This window comes from Corapipo altera, unplaced genomic scaffold (genome assembly GCF_003945725.1).
Source record: "Corapipo altera isolate COAL_440 unplaced genomic scaffold, ASM394572v1 80, whole genome shotgun sequence".
Classification (NCBI taxonomy): Eukaryota; Metazoa; Chordata; class Aves; order Passeriformes; family Pipridae; genus Corapipo; species Corapipo altera.
This window is the reverse complement of record NW_020885025.1, coordinates 655,797-681,155: the sequence shown is the minus strand read 5'-3', so window position 1 is coordinate 681,155 and position 25,359 is coordinate 655,797. Positions and strand designations below refer to the sequence as shown.

Here is a 25,359-nt window from a genome sequence, read left to right as displayed (position 1 = left end):
GGAATAAGGGTTGGAAGGGAATTGGCCCATGGAGGTGAAGTTTCATAGTCACACTAGTTAACTGTCAAGTGGTGTTGTTCCAGGGAGACAAAAATTAATAAAAAACTTAAAGAGTGCTGCAGGAAGGTATCTGGTATTGGGGGAAAAGAGGAGGTCCTAAGTGAATCAGAGAAATCCTGCTGAGATTTGTTCCATTTAACCTTAAGGTTTTCTAAATGAGGAAGAAGAGATCCAAGTCGTAAATGACTAGTGGCTTGACCGAGTCACTACACAGCTATGCCCACTCCCCTGGTGGAAATTGGAGAGTAGGAAGTAAGGATAGGTGAAAAGTAGAGGAGAACACAGGGTGTTAAAAATATTCATTGATCATTAAGAGGCAGCAGCAAAACAACCTGAGAGAAAAGTCTGTGGCAACCAATGCCCTGTAAGCTTTGCTTCAGAGATGTGGAATGGGGTGGTATCTGAAAGAAGTGACAAAAGCTATTAAATCATCCTGAAAAGGCTTGAAAAAAGACATTTCTGTTCCCCAAAAACCTGCCATCATTTTCCAGGCTAGCACTGATTTTTGCTGGCTGTGTGTTCATCTCACACTGATCCATACTGATGTAGAGGAACCGGAAGGGAGCTGTGGCACCAGAGCTGTGTGTCACAACAATGTGGAACAGCAGAGTAGAAACAAACTTGATTCCTCATAAAAATACTATCCCAGGAAAGCCAATAAACTTTATTTTGCCCTTTGTCTTGCTCAGGGGCATTTGTTACTGCATGTTAAGCATTTGCTGTTGTGAAAATACACATTCCAGCGAGCTGGAGAGTATAAAACTAGTTAGTGTGATGTGTCAGGTGTCCATTGCACACCTGCTCCCTGGATATTACAACGACCATTTCTCATTTATGTTAAGGTTAGGCTCCCTTTGATCTTATTAGGCTATTCAAAATAAAAGCTTAAAGCTTAAAACCCACATCATTTTTTATAACATTTTTTTATAACATTTTTTATGACAGTGCTGCTGTCACTCAGTCTGAAATCTGGAAGTGGTCAGTATTTTTTGTATTACAGCTGCTTCTTCTGTTTATTAAAACATTTTTAGGAAAATTTTGCTCCTTGAGTTAGGTTTTCATTTGGAAATTTCAAACCAATGACAGCATCTGGTTTGGTTCTGCTTGAAAGAGCTGCTTTGTTGTAAGTTCTAATCATTAGATTCTTTCAATTGATTTTCTGAAGATCAAAACATACAAAATACTCAGATATACAAAATCCTCCATATTGAACTGGACATAATCCCTTTGAAACCAACCAAATTGCTCAGATGTTTCAAAGATGATGGACAAGTCGGTGCTCTGTGTCTCAGGTTCTCAGGGACCCCAAGACCAGTCTCTCTTTCCAGATCTAGAGCAGAATTTGATGGATTTCTCTCCTTTTCTTCTTTCTCAGGGGAGGAGACCTGTCACACTGATTGGCTTCAGTCTGGGTGCAAGAGTTATTTACTTCTGCCTGCAGGAAATGGCTCAAGAGAAAGGTAAAAGTCACCTTATAACCTTTTTCTCCTTTATTTTTCTTACTGCTGATAGAGAAGTTTTTCTTCCAAGAGGAAGAGTTTTTCTGGAAGAGAGCTTGGCTCTTTTAGGATAGGACAAAAATCTTTAAAAAATGGTTTCGAAATGCCTTTGGAGCCAAATTCTGTTGTCATTTCCCCCAGTGCAGCGGATTAAATCCTCTGCCTTCACTTGAGGTGCTCCAGTGGGTCAGTCTGGCCTGATAAAGAACAACTGGACATTTGGATCAGCCTGGAGCTGCCCACATACTGCTGTGATCTTGGCAGAGGATGCTTTGCCTTTCTTGGGATCTCTCTGCAGCTCTTTATCTGATTCTCTGAGTCCTCCCTTCCATTTAAGTCACTGAAATGCCTCTGTCATCTGCTATTTTCATGGTAATTTTTTCACAAAGTCAAGTATAAAACCATCTGTCAATTTATTACCCATTGTGGTTCCATTTATTAATAGATTCTATTTTTAATTTAGAGAAAAAGAGAATAAAAATCATTATGATCAGTTGATGGAAATTGTATCTTGGGATTGAGTCAGCAGTGAGTGTGTGCCTGTCTTCCCCCCACGTAGCAATTTAACTCATTAACCATTTATCCTCACAGATAATTACTAGTAAATAAGGAGCTTTATAAAGGAAAATGTGCAGTGAAGTCTAGAAAGTGGGAACAGAGTCAGGTGAGGATGGAGAGGTCAGCACTGACAGCTTTGTACCAGAACTTCACTTCTGGTTTAGGATGGAAGTACTCAGATACAGGAATTCTATTCTCAAAATAAATCTAATCAAATCCAGAATGATCCCAATGGAGTTACACCGGAGCCAGCACCCAGATCCTAATCTGGCCCTAGGTCTACACTTTTTGTGTCCTGAGAATGCCAGAGGCTGGGATATTTTCAGGTTTTTATTTAAGTCTGGAATATAATAGCCTGTTGCTAAGTAATCCATGGGAGGAAATCCTTAGCGGTTGGGAGGTTGGCTGCCACTCCAGAGAAGTCAGAGCATCATAGTGATGTATCAGAGCAACTCCCACCCTACTCTGATTTTTAGTTCCGTAATTGAATTCTGAAAGCTGAACTGTTTGTGAGATGAAAAGCAGCACATTAAGCACAGATTGCCAAGGCCTTCCGCAAGACACATTCCAGAGAAGCCACAGAAGGAATGGAGCTGAGGCCTGGGACAGCTGAGACAGATTTGGGTTTGGCCTTGGATGTCTCACACAAACACACGGCCTCATCACGCAGGGCTTTGCATCCAGATGGCAGTGGCATTTCTGAGGACAAATAACTAATGATAGATTAACCAGTGAAACACCATGGCAGGAACTCAAATTCTGTTCAAATGCTTCTCTGCAAAGCAGTGGAATAACCTTTGGGATACTTCATCACGGGTGACTTTGGGAGCCAGAGCTCAGCAGGTTTCCAAAAAATGACATTGTAGCAGAAGATGGAGTAAATGAGCCATGAGAGACACATTACTGTGTGGGAAGATCCCTACCCTGATTTCTTTGTCATGATTCCCATGTATTTCAATAATTAGCAATTAGCAAACTAATGCAAACTGATAATGGCTGTTACCACCAGACCCTGAAGCTTGAAACCCAACCATGTGTGACAGGAATGAGGTGTCACACACTGGGGATTTATCTGGTACTGATCACAGCTCCTGTGACCACTATCCCGCTGGGCTGTGATCCCTGCTGTAGTCAGGTGTTGAGAATGCTGCTGACAGACTCTGCCCTGGAACACTGGCTCTGCATCTGTAACAGGTTGAATTCTAGCCCTGATCTCCTTTCAGTCAGGACTAACATAGTGAAGTGCTTTCCCTTTCCCAGTGAATTGTATCCCTATGTCACAGCAAAGCCCACCAGGCCTCTGGTTCGGCTTCTTCCTTCCACACTTTTTCTGGAAAAATCACCTTAATCAGGATTTAATTTTGGCCCATCATTCTTGCTCTGCTCCCACCTTTTTGGACTTTATTGCACATTTTTCTATATAAAGCTCCATATTTAATAGTGACTCTCTATAATGCTAAATGGTTAATGAATTAGGGGGTTTTCCCTGCTTATGCAGACTTTATTGTTCTTCATCATCTAAAAGATTTGCAAACTGTGAAATACATTTAATTTATCTCGAGCCTCAGCGGCTTTGCAGGCCAGTGATCTGTTCCCAGGTTTCTGTCCTCTTCTGTCAATATTCAAATAAAATGAGTATTTTTCAGTGAAACCTAAACATTTTTTGTTCTGAGCAAGAAATAAGCTGTACAAAGGACTGGAGAAACAAAAGCTTCCAACACCTTCCCCAAATATTCAGGATCCTGATGAATTAGCTGTTTGTTTATTCAGTTGGCTCACTTTGTGGCCGTGAAATTTAGTACCTTGTTTGGAACAAGCTTCCCGTGAGGAAGGCTCCCTTTTGATTGCCCATGATTACGGGAACAGGACTTTATTGCTCACACAGATTACACTAACAAAATTGAATTGCTCTTTGCTCTTTTCTATTGGTGCAAAATTTCCTTTGCAATAAGGACTAATTCCAGGAGAGGTCGTTTGGATTTTGCTGTCAGGCACCAGGATTTACACCGTGCAGAAGGAACAGGTGCTGCAGGGAGCTCCAGTCCTTTACTACTCTCAGGGAAAGGAAACCAAGTGATTTTCATTTTAAAAGTCCAGCCAGGCAGTGCCTCTCTCAAACATTTGGTTTAGCTCAGGTCTTCTAGGGCCTGACCTCCCACAAGTGCAGAGTATGAATTTGGAATATTATGCCCATGAGTCTTCCATTTAGCTGCTGTGACATCAGGAGCTTCATCTCTCTTCACAAAGATTTATGAAAGGCACTGATATATTGTCCAGGAGTTTAGGAAAGTAGCAGAGCTGCCCAGTATTTCTCATTCCATCATTATTTCTTCTGGAATTGCCTGGCTGCTGCTCTCTGATAAGTGAGGAAGATTTATTATGCTTAAAAGTCAACATTGCTGTTCACCAAATCCTGCCCTGGTGATATGGTTTGAAGCTGGCTCCCTGCCAAGTCTCCAAACCTTACCACAAGAGCTTCCCCCCCCCCTCCCCAAACCTCGGGGAGAAGAGGGAGAAAAACAACCAAGAAAACCCGAAACGAGAGAGAGACAGCTAAAGTGATATATATAAATATATTTACACCTATATTACAATTATATACAATTAAAATATATACAATTTCACAAGGGAAAGGGAAGGGGGAAGGGAAAGGGAACAAAACCAAAATAAAATATATATATATATCCAAATCAGTAGCCCGAGATCTAGTAACTAAAGAGTTAGCAAAGAAATATCCCACCACTCTCCTTGGGACAACCGAGAGTCACTCCGGAACGATCGCTGGCAACCTCCGCCTCCCAAGGTCAAAAAGGCCTTACCAGGCCTCACTCCCCAACACGGCAAACTCAACAGCAGGGAACCTGCACCTCCAAGCTGCCGGAAGGAAAGAGCTATGAAGGCCTCTCCTCCTTTCTTCTTATAGTCTGGCTTACGTAAAAATCGTAGGGAATACTGGGTAGATCTGGACCCTTCCTTGGTTACAAACTGGTCACCAAGGAAGGCCTAGCCCAAATCACCACATTCTCCACCCCTTATTCCATACTATTTTTACGTAACACCTATATCTCACGTTTGCCTACATCCCGCACGTATATATACACATGTACATATATATATAGTCCTTGTTGGTCTCTCGGCGCAGTTGTCTCATCGTTGGAAATCAATACTGACATCAGTTCAGTTCAGTCCAGATCTTTGGTCTCCTCAGTCACAATTGCAGTTCTGATTTTAGGGCTGTTTCATCATTCTGAGCTGTCTCAACATTGGATACCAGCATCAGCTTAGTTCAGGTCTCTCTCTCTCTCTCATCTGGTGACTGGCTTCCTGTAAAACACAACTCAGGGCATACAATTAGTTTTTCCCCAAGGCTAAATTTCCTTGAGGCACACATTGGATCACTCCATCCTTCCTCATTATCCACCACGTATGTCCTGGCCCTTGAGCAAAGACAATCCCACAAATGGGTTTGTCTTGGCCTGAGGCAGGGGTAACCTAAACAGCTTTCCCTAGCATTCCCTTCAAATGGATTGCTGGAACTTTATCTCCATCAACAATGTGGAGGGATTATGCTTGTGCAGGGCCAGCTCGATTGACAGAACCCCTGGTGTTAACTAGCCAGGTGGCCTTGGCTAAGTTCTTATCCCAGTTCTTGTAAGTTCCCTCACCTAGTGCCTTGAGAGTTGTCTTCAACAGTCCATTATATCTTTCAACCTTCCCAGCAGCTGGTGCATGATAAGGAATGTGGTACACCCAATTGATACCATGTTCCCTCGCCCAAGTGGTAACTAAGTCATTTTTGAAATGAGTCCCATTGTCCAACTCAATACGTTCTGGGGTCCCATGTCGCCACAGGACTTGCTTTTCAAGGCCCAGGATGGTATTCCGGGCCGTTGAGTGGGGCACTAAAAAAGTCTCTAACCATCCGGTGGTTGCTTCCACCATGGTAAGCACATAGCGCTTACCTTGGCGGGTCTGTGGCAGTGTGATATAATCAACCTGCCATGCCTCTCCATACTTATACTTATCCCATCGTCCACCATACCACAGGGGCTTCAGTCTTTTCACTTGCTTAATAGCGGCACAAGTCTCACAATCATGGATAACTTCAGAAATGATATCCGTGGTTAAATCTACCCCTCAGTCTCGTGCCCATCTGTGGGTGGCATCTCGGCCCTGATGACCGGAAGCATCATGGGCCCATCGAGCTAGGAACAGCTCTCCCTTCTGCTGCCAGTCTAGGTCTACTTGTGACACTCCTATCTGTGCAGCTCGGTCCGCTTCTCTGTTGTTATCATGTTCTTCATTAGCTCGCTTCTTGGACACATGGGCATCTACATGGTGGACTCTCACATTCAGACTCTTCTCTCTGGCAGCAATGTCCTGCCACAAGTCAGCAGCCCAGATGGGTTTTCCTCCACGCCTCCAGTTCATCTTCTTCCGTCGGTCTAACCATCCCCATAGGGCATTGGCTATCCACGAGTTGGTGCAGAGGTAGAGTCTTGGCCATCCTTCTCGTTCGGCAATGTCCAGGGCCAGTTGGACGGCTTTGAGTTCCGCAAATTGACTCGACTCACCTTGACCTTCGACAGCTTCTGCCACTCGTAGTGTGGGATTCCAAACGGCTGCTTTCCACTTCCGGTTCCTTCCTACAGTACGGCAAGAACCATTAGTGAAAAGGGCATAACGCCTTTCTTCATCTGGCAGCTCATCAAATGGCAGAGCTTCTTCAGCTCGGCTCACTGGTTCTTCTTCTTCTGCCAGACTGAAGTTCCCACTTTCAGGCCAATTTGTGATAACCCCCAGAATTCCAGGGCGATTTGAGCTTCCCAATCGTACATGCTGCATAATCAAGGCTATCCACTTGTTCCACGTAGCATCGGTGGCATGATGCGTAGGGGGCACCTTCCCTTTGAACATCCAACTTAGGACTGGTAGTCAGGGTGCTAGGAGGAGCTGTGTCTCAGTGCCAACCACTTCTGAGGCTGCTTTATGCCTTCATAGGCCGCCAGAATTTCCTTTTCCACAGGAGTGTAGTTGGCTTCAGAACCCCTGTAGCTTCGACTCCAGAAGCCAAGTGGTCGCCCTCGCGTCTCACCAGGCACCTTTTGCCAGAGGCTCCAGGAGGGACCTTTATCTCCAGCTGCAGTGTAAAGTACGTTCTTCACGTCTGGTCCCGTCCAAACTGGTCCAAGAACCACGGCATGTGCAATCTCTTGTTTGATTTGTTTGAATGCCTGTTGCTGTTCAGGACCCCATTGAAAGGTATTCTTTTTACGGGTCACAAAGTGAAGAGGGCTCACAATCTGGGTATACTCAGGAATGTGCATTCTCCAGAAGCCTATGGCCCCCAGGAAAACTTGTGTCTCCTTCTTGTTGGTCGGCGGAGCCATGACTACAATCTTATTGATGACGTCTGTTGGTATCTGGCATCGTCCATCTTACCATTTCACCCCTAGGAACTGGATCTCTCTGGCAGGCCCTTTGACTTTATTCTTCTTGATGGTGAAACCAGCATCAAGGAGAATCTGGATGATTTCTTCTCCTTTCTCGAAAACTTCTTCCGCTGTGTCCCCCCATACAATGATGTCATCAATGTACTGGATATGTTCTGGGGCCTTGCCCTTCTCCAGTGTGGTCTGAATCAGTCCATGGCAGATTGTTGGACTGTGCTTCCACCCCTGGGGCAGTCAGTTCCACGTGTACTGCACACCTCTCCACGTGAAAGCAAACTGCGGCCTGCACTCTGCTGCTAAGGGGATGGAGAAAAATGCATTGGCGATGTCGATGGTGGCATACCACTTTGCTGTCTTGGACTCCAGCTCGTACTGGAGCTCAGACATGTCTGGTACAGCAGCACTCAATGGTGGCGTGACTTCATTCAAGCCACAATAGTCCGCCGTCAGTCTCCATTCACCATCGGACTTATGTACAGGCCAAATGGGGCTATTGAAGGGTGAGTGTGTTCTACTAACCACCCCTCGGCTTTCCAGCTTGCGGATCATCTTATGGATGGGGATCACAGCATCTCGATTCGTCCGGTACTGTCGCCTATGCACTGTCTTAGTGGCTGTCGGCACTCGCTGGTCCTCGACTCACAGTAATCCTACAACAGAAGGATCTTCTGAGAGACCGGGCAGGGCAGATAATCGTTTGGATTCCTCTTCAGTCACTGCGGCTATACCAAAAGCCCATCGCTACCCCTTCGGGTCCTTGAAGTATCCTCTCCTGAGGTAATCCATGCCGAGAATGCAAGGGGCTTCTGGCCCTGTCACAATGGAATGTTTTTCCCATTGGTCTCCTGTCAGGCTTATTTTGGCCTCTACCACTGACAGCTCTTGAGACCCTCCTGTCACCCCAGAAATTGAAACAGTCTCTGTGCTCACATGTCCTGAGGGCATTAACGTACAGTGTGTGCCGGTATCTATTAAAACTTGGTATCTCTGAGGATCCGATGTGCCAGGCCATCGAACCCACACAGTCCAGTAAATTCTGTTATCATTCTCATCCCTCTCCTTCTCCTGGCAGAAGGCAGGGCCCCTCTATTGGTTCTGGTCAGAGCATTCACCTTTGTTTCGGCTTGTCAGAGGCTTTCTTGTCATCCTGAAAACGGACTCCAGTCCTCCTGCGTCTGGGAGATCTCAGCTCTCTTTCGAAGAAATCTGTATCTACTACATAGATGACTTTCTTATCAGCTTCCTTGCGTTTTAGTTCTCTCACTCTGGCCTCGAGTCTGGAAGTAGGTTCACCATCCCTCTTCCTCATGTTTTCTCCTTGGGCACGCAGATAGGACCACAGTTCACTGCGCTTAGATTTACGCTTAGGGTTTTCGCTCCTTCTGAGTGTGACGGAAGGAGATCGCGAGCGGGACCAGGACCAAGATCGAGATCGTGGTTGAGACCGGTCTGCTGATCTGTCTCTGTAGCGTCTGTCCCTGTGGTCTCTGTAGTCATCCTCATAATCAGAGCACCCGTAAAGCTCGTCTCTCTCAGGTCTTCATCTGTAACTAGAATCAGAATAGTCTCTAGAAAACTCATTCCTAGATTCTACTGCTTCTTCTAGATGTCGTAGAACTGTACACAGCGTGTCCACAAGCATTTCTTGTGTGTTTGGAAGCATTATTCCTGCCAAGGTATGAACATGTGATGCAGGAGCACCCTGGGTTATCTTCTTCCACATGGGCATTGTGCAAGTGACACCCTCTGGGTCATCAGTGATGAGATCGTATTGGGCATCATCATACATGACTTCCAACAATGCCAATTCTCTTAGGTACTGGATGGCGTCTTCTACCTTGGTCCACTTCCTCATGGGGCACGGTAAATAGTCTTTAAATGGAAACCTTTGTCTTGCACTTAAGACAAGTCGCGCCCAAAGACTGAGGTCTGGCCTCACCTCTGCAATGAAGTGATCAAGTTCATGGTCTTTGGAGATGGATGCTAGTTGTTCTGCTTCAGCAGTTGACAATATGTGACCTCTAGCCCCACGGTCTCAGCATCTGAGCAACCACGATAGAATTTGCTCACCAGCCAATGATTGTAATCTTTTTGTAAGTCCCGGAGTTCTGCTGGGGTCATTGACCGCAACTCTGTAGTTTCCATTTTTGGGGGTGGTACTACTCATGGAGGTGGAGGTGGAGGTGGAGTTTTGGGACTGGTATCAGTATCAGTCCCCTCTCCATTATCTTCTGACTTGTTTTGATCTCCATCTGGTCGTAGGCTTAAAGTTTCAGGCGCCGATACCCACGACTTCCTTTTCACTACAGGGGCAAGAGGTATCTCAGGTGGTGTAGTCTGGGTTCCGCTTTCAGTGCATGTAGTAGAGGTGGCATTGGTCTCAGGTGGCAGGGTTTGAGTTTCTGCCTCAGCCTTAGCCTTCTGAGCATAGTCCACAGCAGCTCGATAGGCACTCACCAGGCCCCAATACAAAGCAAAAAACTGCATATTTGGATCTTCGTTAGAAAAACACCCTTCTGCCAGACGACGTGCCACCTCATCAGGATCAAACACCTGCTCTGGTGTGAAATCCCAACTAATGGAAGGTGTCACGTGTCCTACCAATTTACCAAAGTTGACCCAGATTCCTTGCCATCCAGGAACTGGTTTTCTCAAGGCCCTTCCCAAAGTTCCAGCAAATCCCTTTGAGTTTCGGCGTTTCCTGCAACAAGAAAAGCAATACCACACCACCTTTCCAATGTTAAACACCACTTCCATGGCTTTTAGGAATAGTAGAACCGTTGCCAAACAATTTAGGTAAGGATTGGGGCCAATTTTGATCCCAGGGACCTCAGTCACTAGGCCTTTGATGTCATAATTAAGGAAAGGCAGATATTGGTAGATGCCTTTTGGGTTAGTTCTCACTGGATACCCAGAAGCATATATAAAAATGGCCAAAATAACCAGGAAAATGAATAAAAAGGTCATGTTTATATATTTTTTCTTCCTTTGTTCCCAAACAAAGCTATGTTTATTAAACAATAGGTTCTTGGCAGCTCTCCCGGTAGTGTTCCCAAACAATGGGCAGTGTTTGCACCAACTTGGCTCCCTTCCCAGACTTGTTCCCAAACAACCGTGGCAAAACCAAAACAAACCGGAGATAACTGGAGATAAACCGGGCGGAAACACCAGATAAGGTGATATGGTTTGAAGCTGGCTCCCTGCCAAGTCTCCAAACCTTACTACAAGAGCTCCCCCCCCGCCCCCAAATCTCAGGGAGAAGAGGGAGAAAAACAACCAAGAAAACCCGAAACGAGAGAGAGACAGCTAAAGTGATATATATAAATATATTTACACCTATATTACAATTATATACAATTAAAATATATACAATTTCACAAGGGAAAGGGAAGGGGGAAGGGAAAGGGAACAAAACCAAAATAAAATATATATATATATATCCAAATCAGTAGCCCGAGATCTAGTAACTAAAGAGTTAGCAAAGAAATATCCCACCACTCTCCTTGGGACAACCGAGAGTCGCTCCGGGATGATCGCCGGCAACCTCTGCCTCCCAAGGTCGACAAGGCCTTACCAGGCCTCGCTCCCCAACACGGCAAACTCAACAGCAGGGAACCTGCACCCCCAAGCCACCGGAAGGAAAGAGCTACGAAGGCCTCCCCTCCTTTCTTCTAATAGTCTGGCTTACGTAAAAATCGTAGGGAATACTGGGTAGATCTGGACCCTTCCTTGGTTGCAAACTGGTCACCAAGGAAGGCCTAGACCAAACCACCACACCTGGGCATTCAGGTTACAGTACAAGGAAATTGAAACAGTTTACTAAATCATCACTTGTATTGGCAAATGCCTCCATTTTGCTACCTCCTAATCAATATTAAGAATTTGGAATTTTCTCTTACATGTGCATGTCATGTTCTTCATGGACTCAGCTCTAAGGACTGGTTGTGGGAAGGGTTTATCATCCTTCATATATGATAACATGATCACTCTGTGGGATGTCACCTGTTTCAAAGCTCTATGCAAACTCAGATCAGTGGGTCTGCAAAAAGAACTTTCCCGAGGTTTCCAAACTTTTCCAGATGTTTGCTGCTTGAACAGCATCTCTTCTCCCTCCTGCCATCAGCCTGGTTCTTTTCACTGCCTCAGGATCTCTATTTTTCACATTTACTGACTCCTGCTGAACTTCAGACATTTAGCATTTGTGCGAAGTTTTATTTATGATCCTCTTTTCCGTTGTTTCTGTCCTTCAAATTGAAACTACAGAAGGGACGATTTTTCTGGACTTCACATCTGAACGCACCCTTCCTTCATGTAAAAATATTTTCTGATCTACCTTTTCAATCTGAGCTGTTCTGCTTTCACTTAACAGACTCCCAGGGGATCATTGAAGACGTCATTTTACTGGGAGCTCCAGTGGAAGGAGAAGCCAAGCACTGGAAAGCTCTCACCAAAGTGGTGTCAGCCAGGATCATAAATGGTTACTGCAGGTGTGCTCAGTCCCCACTTCATTATCCTTGAAATGGTTTTACGTATTTATTCCTTTTAAACACTTTGTAAGTGAATAATTGTTGAGATGGTGAGGATGTTGATTCAGGAGCTGCAGAGCCTTGTCTCTCTGGAAGTCTCTCCCTCAGATCAATTGCAGGTAAGAGGCTTCAGGAGGCACTTGAAGGCTGATTGTGACACTGGAAGCCTGAGGTGCTCCACAGGTAGGTCCTGTTCCTACAGGGACAGTGTTTTATCACTGGCAGCCTAAAGCTGGGTCAGTGTGTTTATGTGCATCATCTGATGTATTCTAAAACCCCTTTAAATCTCAGCTTTAGGTAAAGGACTATAAGTAAGGCTGTTAAATTCGCTGGCTTAAAGAATGGGAATTAAAATCTATAAAAGCTTTAAGGTACAATATGAGGGCTGCTTATGAGGAACAAGATGTGAAAATCACAATGGAAGGGAAGGAGGAGCTTAAGCAAATTGAAGGTTTTTATGTCTACAGTAGGTTTCTGGTCAGGATAGTCCACATGAATAAGGTGTTTTACTTACAAAAGAAGAATAGCTGTAATAGTTGTAGAAAATTTAGTTAGGATGTGAAAGAATACCAAGATAGACTTGAAAAAAATATCAGCCTTTTAAAACCACACTCTGCTGTGCAGAGTTGTGGGAGCTGTTGGGTAGGAAGAGGGAGATTCAGACGCCCCAGACAGCTGAAGCGATCTCAGAAAAGCTATTAAAAATTCAAGCAACAACTTGATGACTAATGACTAATAACCTAATGAATGTGTATTGGAAGATAATTGTGACAGGAACACTGCTTCCCAGCACAACCAGATAAGGGGAAATTAAAACAAAGGAATGAAGCAGGGAAGACTAAGAGCATGGGGAAATAAACTGAGAAAGAACCAGGCAAGAAGATTAGCAAAGAACATATACCTGCAAGGGAAGACCATTTATAAAGCCACAAGCCCTCAGGTCAAGGAGAGGTGAAAGTGCTGTTGGTGTTTCCATGCACACATCCATATGGATGCCTACACACATACCTGTGTGGTGACAAACTATTGTGTTACTGTGCTTCTAACAGGGTATGTTAACTCACAAAGAAGAATTAAATAAATTAATTAAAAGTATTCAAGATCAAAACAACAAATTATCAATCCTATGTGTCAGTTAGGCTGAAAATTATTGCCTTTGTCCTTTTTGCATCTCAGGAGGTTTTAGGGATGTTGGATGTGCACAGCACTTACAGTATTTCTTCATGTGCATCAGGAAAAAGCAATTTCTGCCTCCCTGGGAGGCTCCCTCCTCTGAGTTCCTCCAAGAAACCATAAATGATAGAAATTGTTGCAAATAACTGAGCTTACCCAGCAAATATTGTTCTTCTCTGCATCCTACAAAAATTGATCTCACTGCCACACACAAAAAAAGGAATAAAACAGTATGTGTGTGTCTAACCCTGTGTGTGGTAATTTGGCAAGTCGAGGTCTTGGGTGTTGAGTGAAAAGTGATGTAGAAATTGTAGCTTGTTGCTCACACCTAGGAAGAAGCAGGTAAGGAGACTGTCAGGAAATATTCCACTCTGCAGGTTCTCTACCTTTCCCTCAGATGCTGAATTTGGGGGTTATTCAGGAAGCCTGAGGGGCAGCTAGAGGAGGGAACTGAGAGAGATGGGGTATTTCTGTGAGGATTGAGGTTTGAAATAAATATTATACAAATAGTTCTTGGTAAGACCTCAGCTGATTCTGATTTCTCTGGTCTCTCCCTTATACAAAGGATGGCCTTGTTCTGTCACTTCAGGAGTAACTCTGTTTAGGTCAGATGAATTACACTGAATACAACTCCTGCAAGATCAGATTTGAGCCCAGTTTGTTGAGTTTCAGTCCAGTGTAACTTGTCTCCTTGGGCTTTGAAGTCCGTAGGGACAGGGCAAGTGAAAACCAGCTGTCAGAGCTGTCCCCTCTGATTTCACAGTGGGGCTACAAATTCCTAGTGGGAAACCTCACCCAAATTAGTTGGACTCACTAAGCTTTTGAAAGAACCCAGGGCTGAGCAGCCCTGGGTTGTAAAAGTTTTGCAGAACTCTGCATAGACTTACAGCTCCTAGTGTAGAGTTTGGGAGTGGACAAGCAGACATGGACATGTGTGCAGGAGCATTTCACCTGCTGCCATCAAAGAGGACAAATCCCACTCGTATCCCACTCGACTCTACCCTATAGTGGCATTTAGGTGCCCAGATTTTATGATCTTGCTTAGCACAGAGAGTGATGTGTTTCCAAAGGATGTTTTGCCTTCTCTCCTTGTGCTGCAGCCTACCCTGACACTGTCACAGTGACTTAGGGCACTGCTTTAGAGTGGGAACAAACCCTTCCTAGTTCTGTCACTGAAACCATGTGTTTCCACAGTACCTATAAATCAGGAGCACTCCTAGGAACTTCACAGTCAGTATTTATGTCACAACATCAGTATTGTAGATCTCATCAGCTTTACAGCTGTCTACAGGCTGGAGAACTTCTACCTATTAGTACATTAAAAGGATAAAATATGTCAATGTAGTGCAATCTCTAAGCAAATACAGAAATAAATAGAAAGGTCAGATTATTAAACCTACTGCAGGAAATGAGACTACACCCATGAGTCAGGATGAAATTCAGACTTACAGCTCCTGTGTCCCGGAAACCTACCCTGAATCTGGCAGATGATTCCTGATGAGATTCCTGCATCACGTGGAGCTGCAGTAGGTCTTGGTTCAGACATTACTGTGCTTCCAGCCCTTCTCTCCTCATGGTCTGAGTAGTAACACATTGCAAGTGTTCCAGGCTAAGTAGGACAAGGTTTGGAGCAACCTGGTCTAGTGGAAGGTGTCCCTGCCCATGGCAGGGGGTGGAACAAGATGAGCTTTAAGGTCCCTTCCAACCCAAACTGTTCTAGGATTCTGTGACTCTTCATTGCATTGGTTGGACAACAGGATTTATTCCCTCTCTTCTCTGCTTCTAGAGGGGATTGGCTGCTGAGCTTTGTGTACAGAACCTCCTCTGTCCAGCTCAACGTTGCAGGACTCCAACCAGTTGACCTGGATGACAGGAGGATGGTAAACATCGACCTTTCCTCTGTAGTAAGTAGTTCCTATATTCTACTTTTTTCTCCATCATGCTTTGCTTGCAGCACTGTAACCTCACACTCACTACTTAGGGGAAGCTGGGTACTGAAGAGAGCCCCTCCAGGTAAATTGTCCCTCTTCCCTGTCTTTGGGAAACTGATCTCAGACTTCACTCTGGATTTTTTTGGCCCAGCCAGTGTTCAGCATTGAGCGAAGAAATGAGAATTTGCCTTTCCTTTTGGATATATTTGAGGTTTTTTGGTTCTGTCATATCTCATACTGGATACAGAAAATGCCATTATTCTCCAAGAAGGACCTTTCTGTCATAGGATCATAAAATGTTTTGGGTTGGAAGGGACCTTAAATATCATCTCATTCCAACCCCTGTGAGTCTGGATCAAGGGGAAGTGGGATCAGCAGCTGGAAAACGTGGAACTCAAAACATGTGACTGCGTGCAGCCCACAATCTTATCTTGGTGGAGCCTCCAACACTGTTCAGGTTCATTCAGGGCCGGGTCCATGGGCCTTGTACCTTGGTCCCCAGGGCCACACCGACCAGAATTGGAACCGGTTTGGAATTACAGAAGCTCCATGATGGCAATGGTTGGTTTGCCAGGTCCTGCAGCCTGTTTGGAGTGTGCATCTCCAGGAAGCAGGAAGAGACTCATGGGTATATCTGGCAAGCATTCAGCTTCCTCAGAGCTATCCAGTGTCATTAATGATAAGCCACTGTTATAACATCTGGCAATATATCCAGCAATATTCAACTCAATTACCTTAAGCAAAGTCATTGTTGTCTCATGAGTGAGCTCTTCCATGGAAAACCATGCAGAACTCAGCTTGTGCATCCATATCCACAGAAATCTTGGGCATGTCATCGTGTCTGTCCTTATCTTAATTGTTTTAATTAATTTTTCACTCTCTGCAAACTGGGAGATGCTTGGTACAAAGCTCAGGATACTTCCATGGTTGTTGTTCCTGCCATGACTTTTCCCAAATATCCCCACAATCTGGCAGGGACTGTCAGTGTTACTCTGGAGCCAAAGGCACTTTGAAGAGCTTTCAGATTTTTTGGAGCACCATCCTCCTGAGCCTATAAATACCCAACTGCTCCCAGCTCATTTCATTCATTATAACTGAGCTCTGCACAGCCCTTGCCAGCAAACACAGGGCTTGGTGCTGAACAGAGAGAACAGACACTTCACAGAACAAAATATGGGCTTCCCATATTTTGGAAGGGGTATAGTGGAGGCTTTTAAACATGGTCCAGCACTTGTATCTTTGCATCTCACTGAGTTGTCAGCATTTCCACACGCTCCCACATCCAGTTTCTCACCATCCCCAGAGCTGCCATTAGTCGCTTTCTATCTGACATCTGTTGCTGGCTTGAAAATGGCCAAAGATGCCAAGTAGTGGCACTGGGGTGACGTTTCCTGTCAGTCAGTCTGTGTTACTCTCCTCTTTTTGAGTTCTCTTCAAAGACCCTCCTTCTATTGACCTTCTGCTTCCTGAACTGTGAAGCTCCCAGGGTCCTGCACACTTTATCCTGCAGCAGCCTCTCCATTTCCCTCAGAGGAGCAGGATTTACGTTTCAGCTGAATGAATAATGTTTACAGAGCTGCTCTCTGCTCGTCTCCTAGGGCTGTGCATCTGCTTGGTGCCAGCAGACAATCCCAGTGCTGCTCTCCTTCAGAAGGAGCTGACACCTCCACTTCCTTCATCTCACTCCAAAGCTTTGGGGGAAAAATGTATATTAAGTAGGTGTCATTCTCTTGATCTGTTTTCCAGACCATGGAGTTTTATAGGAAGAAATACAGTGCGTTCTGTTGAACATTTTAGAAGTAAAAGGAGGAAGAATGGGAAGGAAATTTCCAGGGACAATATTTTTTTTAAATGTTAAGAAAGCAAAGATGGATTTTGCTGCAATTACAGTGCAGTAGCATAACAGAAGAATACATATTGATATTTAGAGATGTATAGAGAAGTTTTCTTTCTGGGGACCAGCTCCATCTCTGCAGATACCCTTGCTGGAGGTCCCTGTGAGTCTCCTGCCAGAAGAACAAGGTGTGATAAAAAACTGTAACTGATGCAAAGGTGTTCAGTGTGGAAGTATTACGCAGGCAGCCTCAGTATTTTTGGTATCTCCCAGTCCATCCATGATGAAAACTGGACTGGTTCTAAACAGCTTGGTTCTCTTTGCTGTGGTAGCACCAGAATCCTCTAATGAGTGGAGGACTAAGAGCCCTCAGTATAACCAGGAACTCACCTCCAAGGCCTCTATCTCATGTCTCTCTTGATTAATGTGTTTTTTATCTAACTGTCAGTTAAAAAACAGAGAGAAAAACTCCTCCCACTCAGTAAATGGTTATAAAATCCTTCCTCATGGTTACAATGGGGCTGATTTATTCAGTGAGTTTGTTTGACAGCACCTGTTAGAGACCAAGGAAGTGGTGGATCTACAGTGGATTATCCTGATTGCTGTTTGTTCCCAGGGGAGTTTGTACAGTGCAGGCTGAATTAACATTTGAATGTTGCAGAGCTGCTCTGAGGCAGAGCACAGGGAGCATTTTCAGGCAGGCTCACAGGTTGGGAATTGGTGTTTTAGTTTCTCTGGGCAGTTTCGCAGCATCAGAAAACAGGGATTAACTTGCAAATTTAAGGGCAGTGGGAATGCGTGGTTGGAAATCTAGTGGAGAGCAGGGATGGATCACAGTCTGCCAGCACTGCCAAAGCCACCACTAACCAATGTCCCCAAGTGCCACATCCACATGGTTTTTAACTCCCTCCGGGGATGGGGACTCCACCGCCACCCTGGGCAGCCTGTTCCATTGTCTGACCACCCTGTCCATGAAGAAATTTTTCCTAATATCCAACCTAAACCTCCCCTGGCATAGCTTGAGGCTGTTTCCACTCATCCTGTGACTTGTTACCCTCACCTAGCTCCACCCTGCTTTCAGTTCTCTGGAGAGGGACCAGTATTCCTGTTATGAGGGAGGACAAACAGATTCAAGGCATTCTGGCCCTCAGCCAGGCAGGTACATCAATACCATAAGCAGATGGAAAGCCTGAATTTTGTGGAATACAACTGCTTTGGCACTTCTGTGAGTCAGACTTTTCCCCCAAACACGTTAACCTGTGTTTTTTCCCACTGTATTCCCAAGACTTGCAGCAAAGAATTAATTGTCATTACAAAATACGGATTAATTAGGAACCCTGGGGAGTTCAAAAGGCAAAAGGTTGCCAAGGTCTCATTCCTTCTCTTTTTTTCACTTGTTCCAAATGAGCAGTGCCACCTCCCACGGTGACAGGCAAAAACAGGATCAGAGGAGCAGGAGCTTGGAGCAGAACTCAGCTTCAAGCAGCAACCTTGGGGAGCTGGGAGAGCCTCTCTCACACTGGGGGGAAATCCAGGGCTTTATGGAAATTAGTCTATTTGTCTGTTGGTCTGTGGGGTCACAGGGATCGTTTCTTCAACCCTAGAGTCATCGGTGGCTTCATTTTCTGTGCTTCTTCTTGATTTGGGAGCTCCGAGAATCCCAGATTAAATACATATTAAATACATTTTTCCCTTTGGGACACAAGCAGAGGTTTCTGGCATTGCCACTGTGTTAGAACAGAGGAGGAAACTGAAAAAGCTTTTCCAAAAAAAGGGCAATCAAAGCCATTAATAACCTGCAGTTTGGATTTGCTTTGTGGCTGATAAATCCCAAAGGCTTTCATTCAGCCACAACCTGTGTCAAGGTTCACTTAATGTTCTCTGGTTCCTGCTGTGGGAATCTACTCTGCCTTTGGCTTTTGGGAGATCCAGCCACATTCCCCTTCCCAGGCAGCATTAGAGTTTTGCCATAAGCTGTGGGAAAACTGTGGAAAACAGCCAGGACATTTTCTTCCAGGCTGAGAATTGGGGTTGTTCAGCTTGGAGAAGAGAAAGCTTCAGGATGACCTTAGAGCCTCTTCCAGTACCTAAAGGATCTCCAAGAGAGCTGGAGAGGGACTTGGTAAAAGGGCCTGGAGTGACAGGACAAGGAGGAATGGCTTCCCACTGCCAGAGGGCAGGGTTGGATTGGAGATGTGGAGAAATTCTTCCCTGTGAGGGTGGTGAGGCCCTGGCACAGGTTGCCCAGAGAAGCTGTGGCTGCCCCATCCCTGGAAGTGTTCAAGGCCAGCTTGGATGGGGCTTGGAGCAACCTGGGCTGTGGAAGGTGTCTCTGCCTATGGCAGGAGTGGAACGATCTGGTCTCTTCCAACCCAAACTATTGTAGGACTCTGGGATTCTGCAGGATGTGCCCAGCTTCTGAACTAAGGCTTAGGCTGACATGTGGGAATATCTGTGGCCGGAGGAGCCTGCCAGCTTGGCAGGGGTGACTGGATTTTGAGTGATAATGTGGCACAACTTGGGAGCCCTGCAAACCATAGCCTGTGCCACCATCTGGACCATGTTCTGCGTAGGTTTGGAGGCAGCATCCAGAACTGAGGAGTTTTTGGAAAGCACCAGTGGCATTTGAGCTTCTTCCCTTCTGTACCAGTAACTCCCCAAAACTGTCTGGCAGTTCAGTTCAGAGGTAGGGTTGGACTCCAGTACTCTTCCGGGACAACATATTCACTGTAGCTTTGGGAAAGGGAGAGTAAACAATAACCCAAGTTGCTGAGCTGGCTCTGCAGTTTGATTCCATTCTGTGTGTACACACAGTGTCTGACACCCAGAGGAGGAAAGGGCTGCTGAAAGGTGAGCTGTGATTATCAGTTGAGCTCCAGAACCTGCAGCTCACTCCAGGAACTCTTTCACCACCCCCAAAATACCATTTGCTGTGAAACAGAGAGTATTTGCAAACAGGGAATCCCTGAAGGATGCCCTCCAAGGTCATTACTGCTCCTGCTGAAATAACAAAACTCTGCAGAGTGTTTTAACTTGATGGAATCTTTTCCTGCATGATAAAGTTGCTCTTTGTACGTGATGGGCTCAAAACAAATCCAAGGGGTGAAATTCTCAAGGGTATGAGTGACCTGTGCCTCCTCCACCACACTGCCTGCCTCCTCAGTGATTCCCTGTGAATCCATAGGGTGTTGGTGACAGGCAGCAGGAGGAAGGCACAGGGAGCAGAGAGGCTGAGGGACACTGAGCTCAACTCGGGCAGTTCCACAGCCCTGCAGAGCAAACAGGGATTTGGAGCCAAATGCACTCCTTGTGTTGCTGCTCAGGATGGGTGGTGGAGCTTTTATTGAAGGACTCTGGGCACGACCTGAGGATACTTTGCTCTGGAGCGAGCAGTGAAGTCTTATCTCTGCCATATGGAGTGATGTCAGTGTTGTGATGGAGCAGGAGCCGTGCCTGTGCCCACGTGAGCTCATGGCAGAGCCAGGACCATATAGAATATCTCCTTTCTCCTGGCCCTTTCTCTGCCCTCCCCTTGCCAGGCTCCAGCACACGCTGTGTTCCTATAGCTCAAACCAGAGAGAAACTGGGATTCCTCCTCTGTACACAACAAAACCACTTCTCTGTGAATTTAACAGTCGCAGCTGATTGTGCTCAGTGACTTTTTGACACTTTGGGGTGGATTTGAACTTGAAAACCTTTCCAAACACACTGAGTTGATGGCTCCTTTCTGCTGGCTGGTGGATCCCCCTGAGCAAAGCCATCAGTTGTTGTCCTCCAGAGATCTCCCAGCAGCAGCAGTGCCAGAGGCAGCTGGCTCATGTTTTCCAATGAGTCAAAGCAACCATAAAGTCAGATAGAGCAGGGAGAAGTCACCTAAACACACCAATAAACCCACCCCACTGCTTTCATTTCCTTAAAACAAGCAGAAATCTATTTGCTCTGGTGCTGAACACACTCTTCCATTCATCCTGAAATTCCTCCTGGACTTTGTTCTGATAAATATTCAAACAACCTCTTTATTTCCCTTTAAAGTTTTTATTGACTATGTTGTAGATGTTCCCCTCCCATCTCCTGCACAGCCTACCCAGTGGAGGAATTCATCCTTTGATAGCAGATGGAAACAGGCTTTAGAGATCTGGAATTGCTGGATTTTCCCACCAGGATGGCAAGTGGCAAGGCAGTTTGTTTGCTGTTCTTTTGCTGATGGCTCAGTACTCAATGTCACACTGCAGCAGAGTCCTCCCTCCTCTTACACTTCTCAGGCTTGTGCTGGTCCAGCTTTAGGGAATCCTCTCCTGGGCTGTCCTGGAGACAAGAGTGAATTTCCTTGGAAGAGATTTAGAGACTAGAGGTTTAGCAGAGCTGCAGGAAGGGACGGATTTTCAGGAGGTCTCAGCTTCTCTTTTAGCTGCATGAGCTCTTCAGAATGGCTCATACCCTGCATCCCTCGGTGATCGTGGTGCTCAAGGAAGAGGAATTCCCTGTTGTTTTAGTGGAAGCTGCTGGATACTGAGGAGATACAAAAATCTAGTCCTTAAGGTGGCAGAGGAAATTTGTTCCCTCTGACTAATGGCTCAGTAACACCAGGATGAGAAATCCCCCAGCACTGACCAGGGCAGGCAGATGGTGGTGACAGGAGAGGTTCTGAATGCAATAAACCAAAGGCCTTCAGCCCCGACTCCCAGCAAGTCCAGCTCCTTCCTGTCTATCCCCACTTTGCTCCTTCGGCACCAACCACCCTGATTGAGCAGCAAAAGATTTGTATTTTTCCAGAGGACAATGTCCACAGCCCACAGCCAGTTCCTCAGTCCTTCTATGGTTATTTTAGTTAACTAATCAGTTCCAAACACTCAGAGCATGTTGAGCCATCTGGAGGGATTCAACCCTAAGTGCAGCCAAATGTTTCCCCCTCCAAAGCCACTTCATGCAAACTTCTTAGAGGTTTGGATTTTTGGGAGGAAAGATTGGCTTTAGTTTTGGGAGAGCTGTGCTGGGAACCCTGGTGCTGGCACAGCGATGAATCCCAGAATCCCAGAACGGTTTGTATTGGAAGGCACCAGTTCAAACCCCCTGCCATGGGCAGGGACGCCTTCCACTAGCCCAGGTTGCTCCAAGCCCCATCCAACCTGGCCATGGACACTTCCAGGGATGGGGCAGCTGAAGGATTGCTCTGGAACCAGGCAGGAGCTGAGCAGAGGGTCCATGGCTGGTGTCTTTGCAGAGCCCTGTGAAGAGCTCTTACCATCACCATCCCTTTCTGGGGCACTCATCTACCTGGCTGGGAAGCACGAAACCTGGGACCGGGGTGTTGCATATTCCTTGATGTGGAAATTCCCTAATTACTAGCAAGGTTTGGGTAAATAAGAGGCTGAGCCAGCTCTCTGTGTGGGTCAGGGAGGTTTAAACTGCTGGAAATTGAATTTACCAAAGATGCTGCAGTATGTCAGGATGCTGTCGGTGCATCAAGTGCTTGGTTTGTGCAGGACACCTGGAATGGGGAAGGAATTTCTTCCTCTCCAACCATGTGGCCTTTAGTATAAACAACAATCACCTTCAGAGGAGGTTTTCTGTTCTCTTGCTCCCTGACTGGAAGGATACATTCCAACATTCATCTCAGAAGGCTTTATCTTATCGTACAATAAAAACATCTGGGTTTTTGCACATGCTGTTGACTTTTATTTGGTTTATGGACCCATAACTCTTGGGCTCCTGGTTTTATATTATGTAGGATGGATCGGTGCAGCCTCCAGCCAAGAGCCTTAATGCGCTTGGTAGCTGTGTGAGGTTTAATGACTGTATCTTAATTTAAATAAGATAATCTTGGGTTTTACAAGGGAGCTGAGGCACCTGGAGGAATGTCATTTAGCACAGAACAGGGAGCTGAACTAAGAGAAATCATCTCCTACCTGGGTGTCTCTCCCCGTGGCAGAGCTGCTCCTCTTACCCTCATGGCACACAAGATTTCGGGGTTGTAACTCAGCCAGGTCCAGGCTTTTAAACGTCTCAGAAGAAAAATAATCCAGCAGCAGCGTGTGCCCCAAAGGCTGCTGCGAGTTCAGGCAGTTCCATACATAACTGCATTTATCCAGTGGTGGAATCACCAACCCTGGAAGTGTTCAAAAACCGTGTGGATGTGGCACTTGGGGATGTGGTTTAGTGGTGGCCTTGGCAGTGCTGGACTTGATGATCATAAATATCTTTTCCAACCGTAATGATTCCGTGATTCTTTGATTTTCCAGCCTCATTCTTTCCTCCTCAGAGCCAAACCCAAGTTTCATGGCAGTGGTGGCTGTTGGGATGAAGGACTTGGCTGAGCTGGGTCCCCACGGGTTCCCCACTCACAGGATTCTTTCTTGTTCCCTGCAGGTAAACGGCCACCTGGACTACATGAAGCAGATGGACACGATCCTAAAAGCTGTGGGCATTAAAACCAAGGAATACCAGCCAGTAGAGAAGGGCAGTGGCAGTCTTTTCCCCCCTCTAGCCAAGAAATCCCTGCGGGAAGCAGGCAGCGAGGCTCAGGGAGAGGAAAACACCAGGAAAGAGGAGAATGAGGCTGGGGGTGAGGCTCTCCCAGCCAGCTGTGCTCACCGATGGTATTCCTCCAGCTCTCTCCTGGGAGAACCCTCTCTGCCCTGCCTGAGCTGCTCCCACAGCAGGGACAGCAAGGACCAGGCAGCAGAAGAAGGAGCAAATTAGAGCAGAGCTGCTTAGCCAGCACTAAAAACGCTGTCACAGCACCAGCTGTGACAGCACCAGCTGTGACACTGGGATTCCCCAGGGATAGAGCCTGCGGAGCTGGAGCTGCAGTTTCCAGCCCCTCAAGTGAGCCCGGAGGGTGGCACTGGTTTGGCACTAGATCAAAGCATTCAGAGCAGCTGCCAACGGCGGCTCCCATGGATGAAAGAGGGATGGTTCCTGCCTGTATCTGCACTGCTCCTCAGGAATCTGGGGCAGATCCCCATCCAAATCCTGGCAGGAAGCAGCTGTTCCCCCTCAGCACTGCGTCTCTATAACTGAAAAGCAAATGGCTCTGAGGGGATTTTAATCATATCACAGAGGGGGGCTCATCACTAGGAAATTAAAAGTGTTTTTCCACTGGAGATTGGTTTGGTTTGTGGATTTCAGGTGTGTTGAGGGCTCTGCCTGCCCCACTTCGGGCAGATCAGTGTCCACACTTCAGCTGTGCTGGCTGGGGAGGAGAAAGGCTCGGGCTGCCAGGGCACTTTCCAATCTCCAAGACTGTTTTCCTGTCTCCAGGTTGATGGCAATGAGTGTTGGAGGGCTCGTTCCTGTTAGAAACATGTTTGGGACCCTGGGTGACAGCAGCAGGAAAACTGATGGCTTATGAAACTTCCAGGCTCTCCAAGCCCAGCAACCCACTGACACTTTCCTTTTGAGTCACACACACATCTCCAGCCTTAAAAGCCCCCTTTATTTTTAATTGGCTAAAATAAAACCCATACTTGGCATAGGATAAACATGAATCTGTTTCATTTCTACCTCCTTCCATAAAAGTGAATTGGTTCCACTCTCTTCTCCCCAGTCTCAGAGCAGAGGAAAGGACACAGCTTTACATCCCCTGCTAGCAGAGCTCCCAAATTGTGTGGGACTGATCCTCATCTTCCATAAAAGCTTGTTTTCTGTCCTGTTTTTCTGCTAAGCCCAGGAAAATGCATCTGGCAGGAGCATGACAAGTGGATGCCTCTGCTCTGAGAACACCTCTGGGGTTTTCTACTTTGCCACAAGTGTGATGGTAAGAACACCTCCCACCCCTGATCTGGGAGGTCTCATTGACTCAGAAGGGGAAGGAGTGCAATTGCACCTTCCAATTTCAGTTCATGGAGGGTCTTCCTCCTGCCTCCCTGATCCAGCACCCCCTCTCCTTCCTTCCCCAGGCTCCCTGCAAACCTTACCTGCAGATTATTTCTCATGGAGTCAAAGACATGGCTGGTTTTGGGGATGATGCCGTAACACAGCAAAGCACAATGGTTTGGGTTCAGTGCCTGGTGTTTCCTCTCCCCAAATCCAGCATCCAGGGGGGCTCAGACCTTCTCAGCTCCTTTCTGGAGCAGTGATGGGAGACATCTCTTGAGACAGGCCACAGGGTCCCACGTGCTGGGGCTGTTTGCCCGGTCAGTGTTGATGCTGCTGGCTGCAGGGAAAGAATGGGATTTCTCCACTCATCCAAGGCTTTGTCCACAAGCAAACACCTAATTATTACAGTCTTGATGAGACAGTAATGAACTATTGCTTTTGAACATTTGGCTTGAAGAGGTCTCTCTCTCTCTCTCTCTCTCTCTCTCTCTCTCTCTCTCTCTCTCT

General features: G+C 46.2%; 1 protein-coding gene across 4 annotated transcripts in view; it reads left to right on the top strand.

Moving 5' to 3' along the window:
• The window catches only part of TMCO4 (transmembrane and coiled-coil domains 4), a 43,667-nt gene extending 19,152 nt beyond the window's left edge, over window positions 1-24,515 (top strand). For all 4 annotated transcript variants that reach the window (XM_027668033.1, XM_027668032.1, XM_027668031.1 and 1 more), the window contains 5 exons: window positions 1,436-1,520; window positions 11,940-12,057; window positions 15,056-15,173; window positions 23,401-23,760; window positions 23,791-24,515. In XM_027668033.1, the coding sequence (XP_027523834.1) occupies window positions 1,436-1,520; window positions 11,940-12,057; window positions 15,056-15,173; window positions 23,401-23,733 (654 nt within the window). In that variant the 3' untranslated portion in view covers window positions 23,734-23,760; window positions 23,791-24,515. The remainder of the gene's footprint in view (window positions 1-1,435; window positions 1,521-11,939; window positions 12,058-15,055; window positions 15,174-23,400; window positions 23,761-23,790) is intronic.
• Window positions 24,516-25,359: the final 844 nt, after the last annotated feature.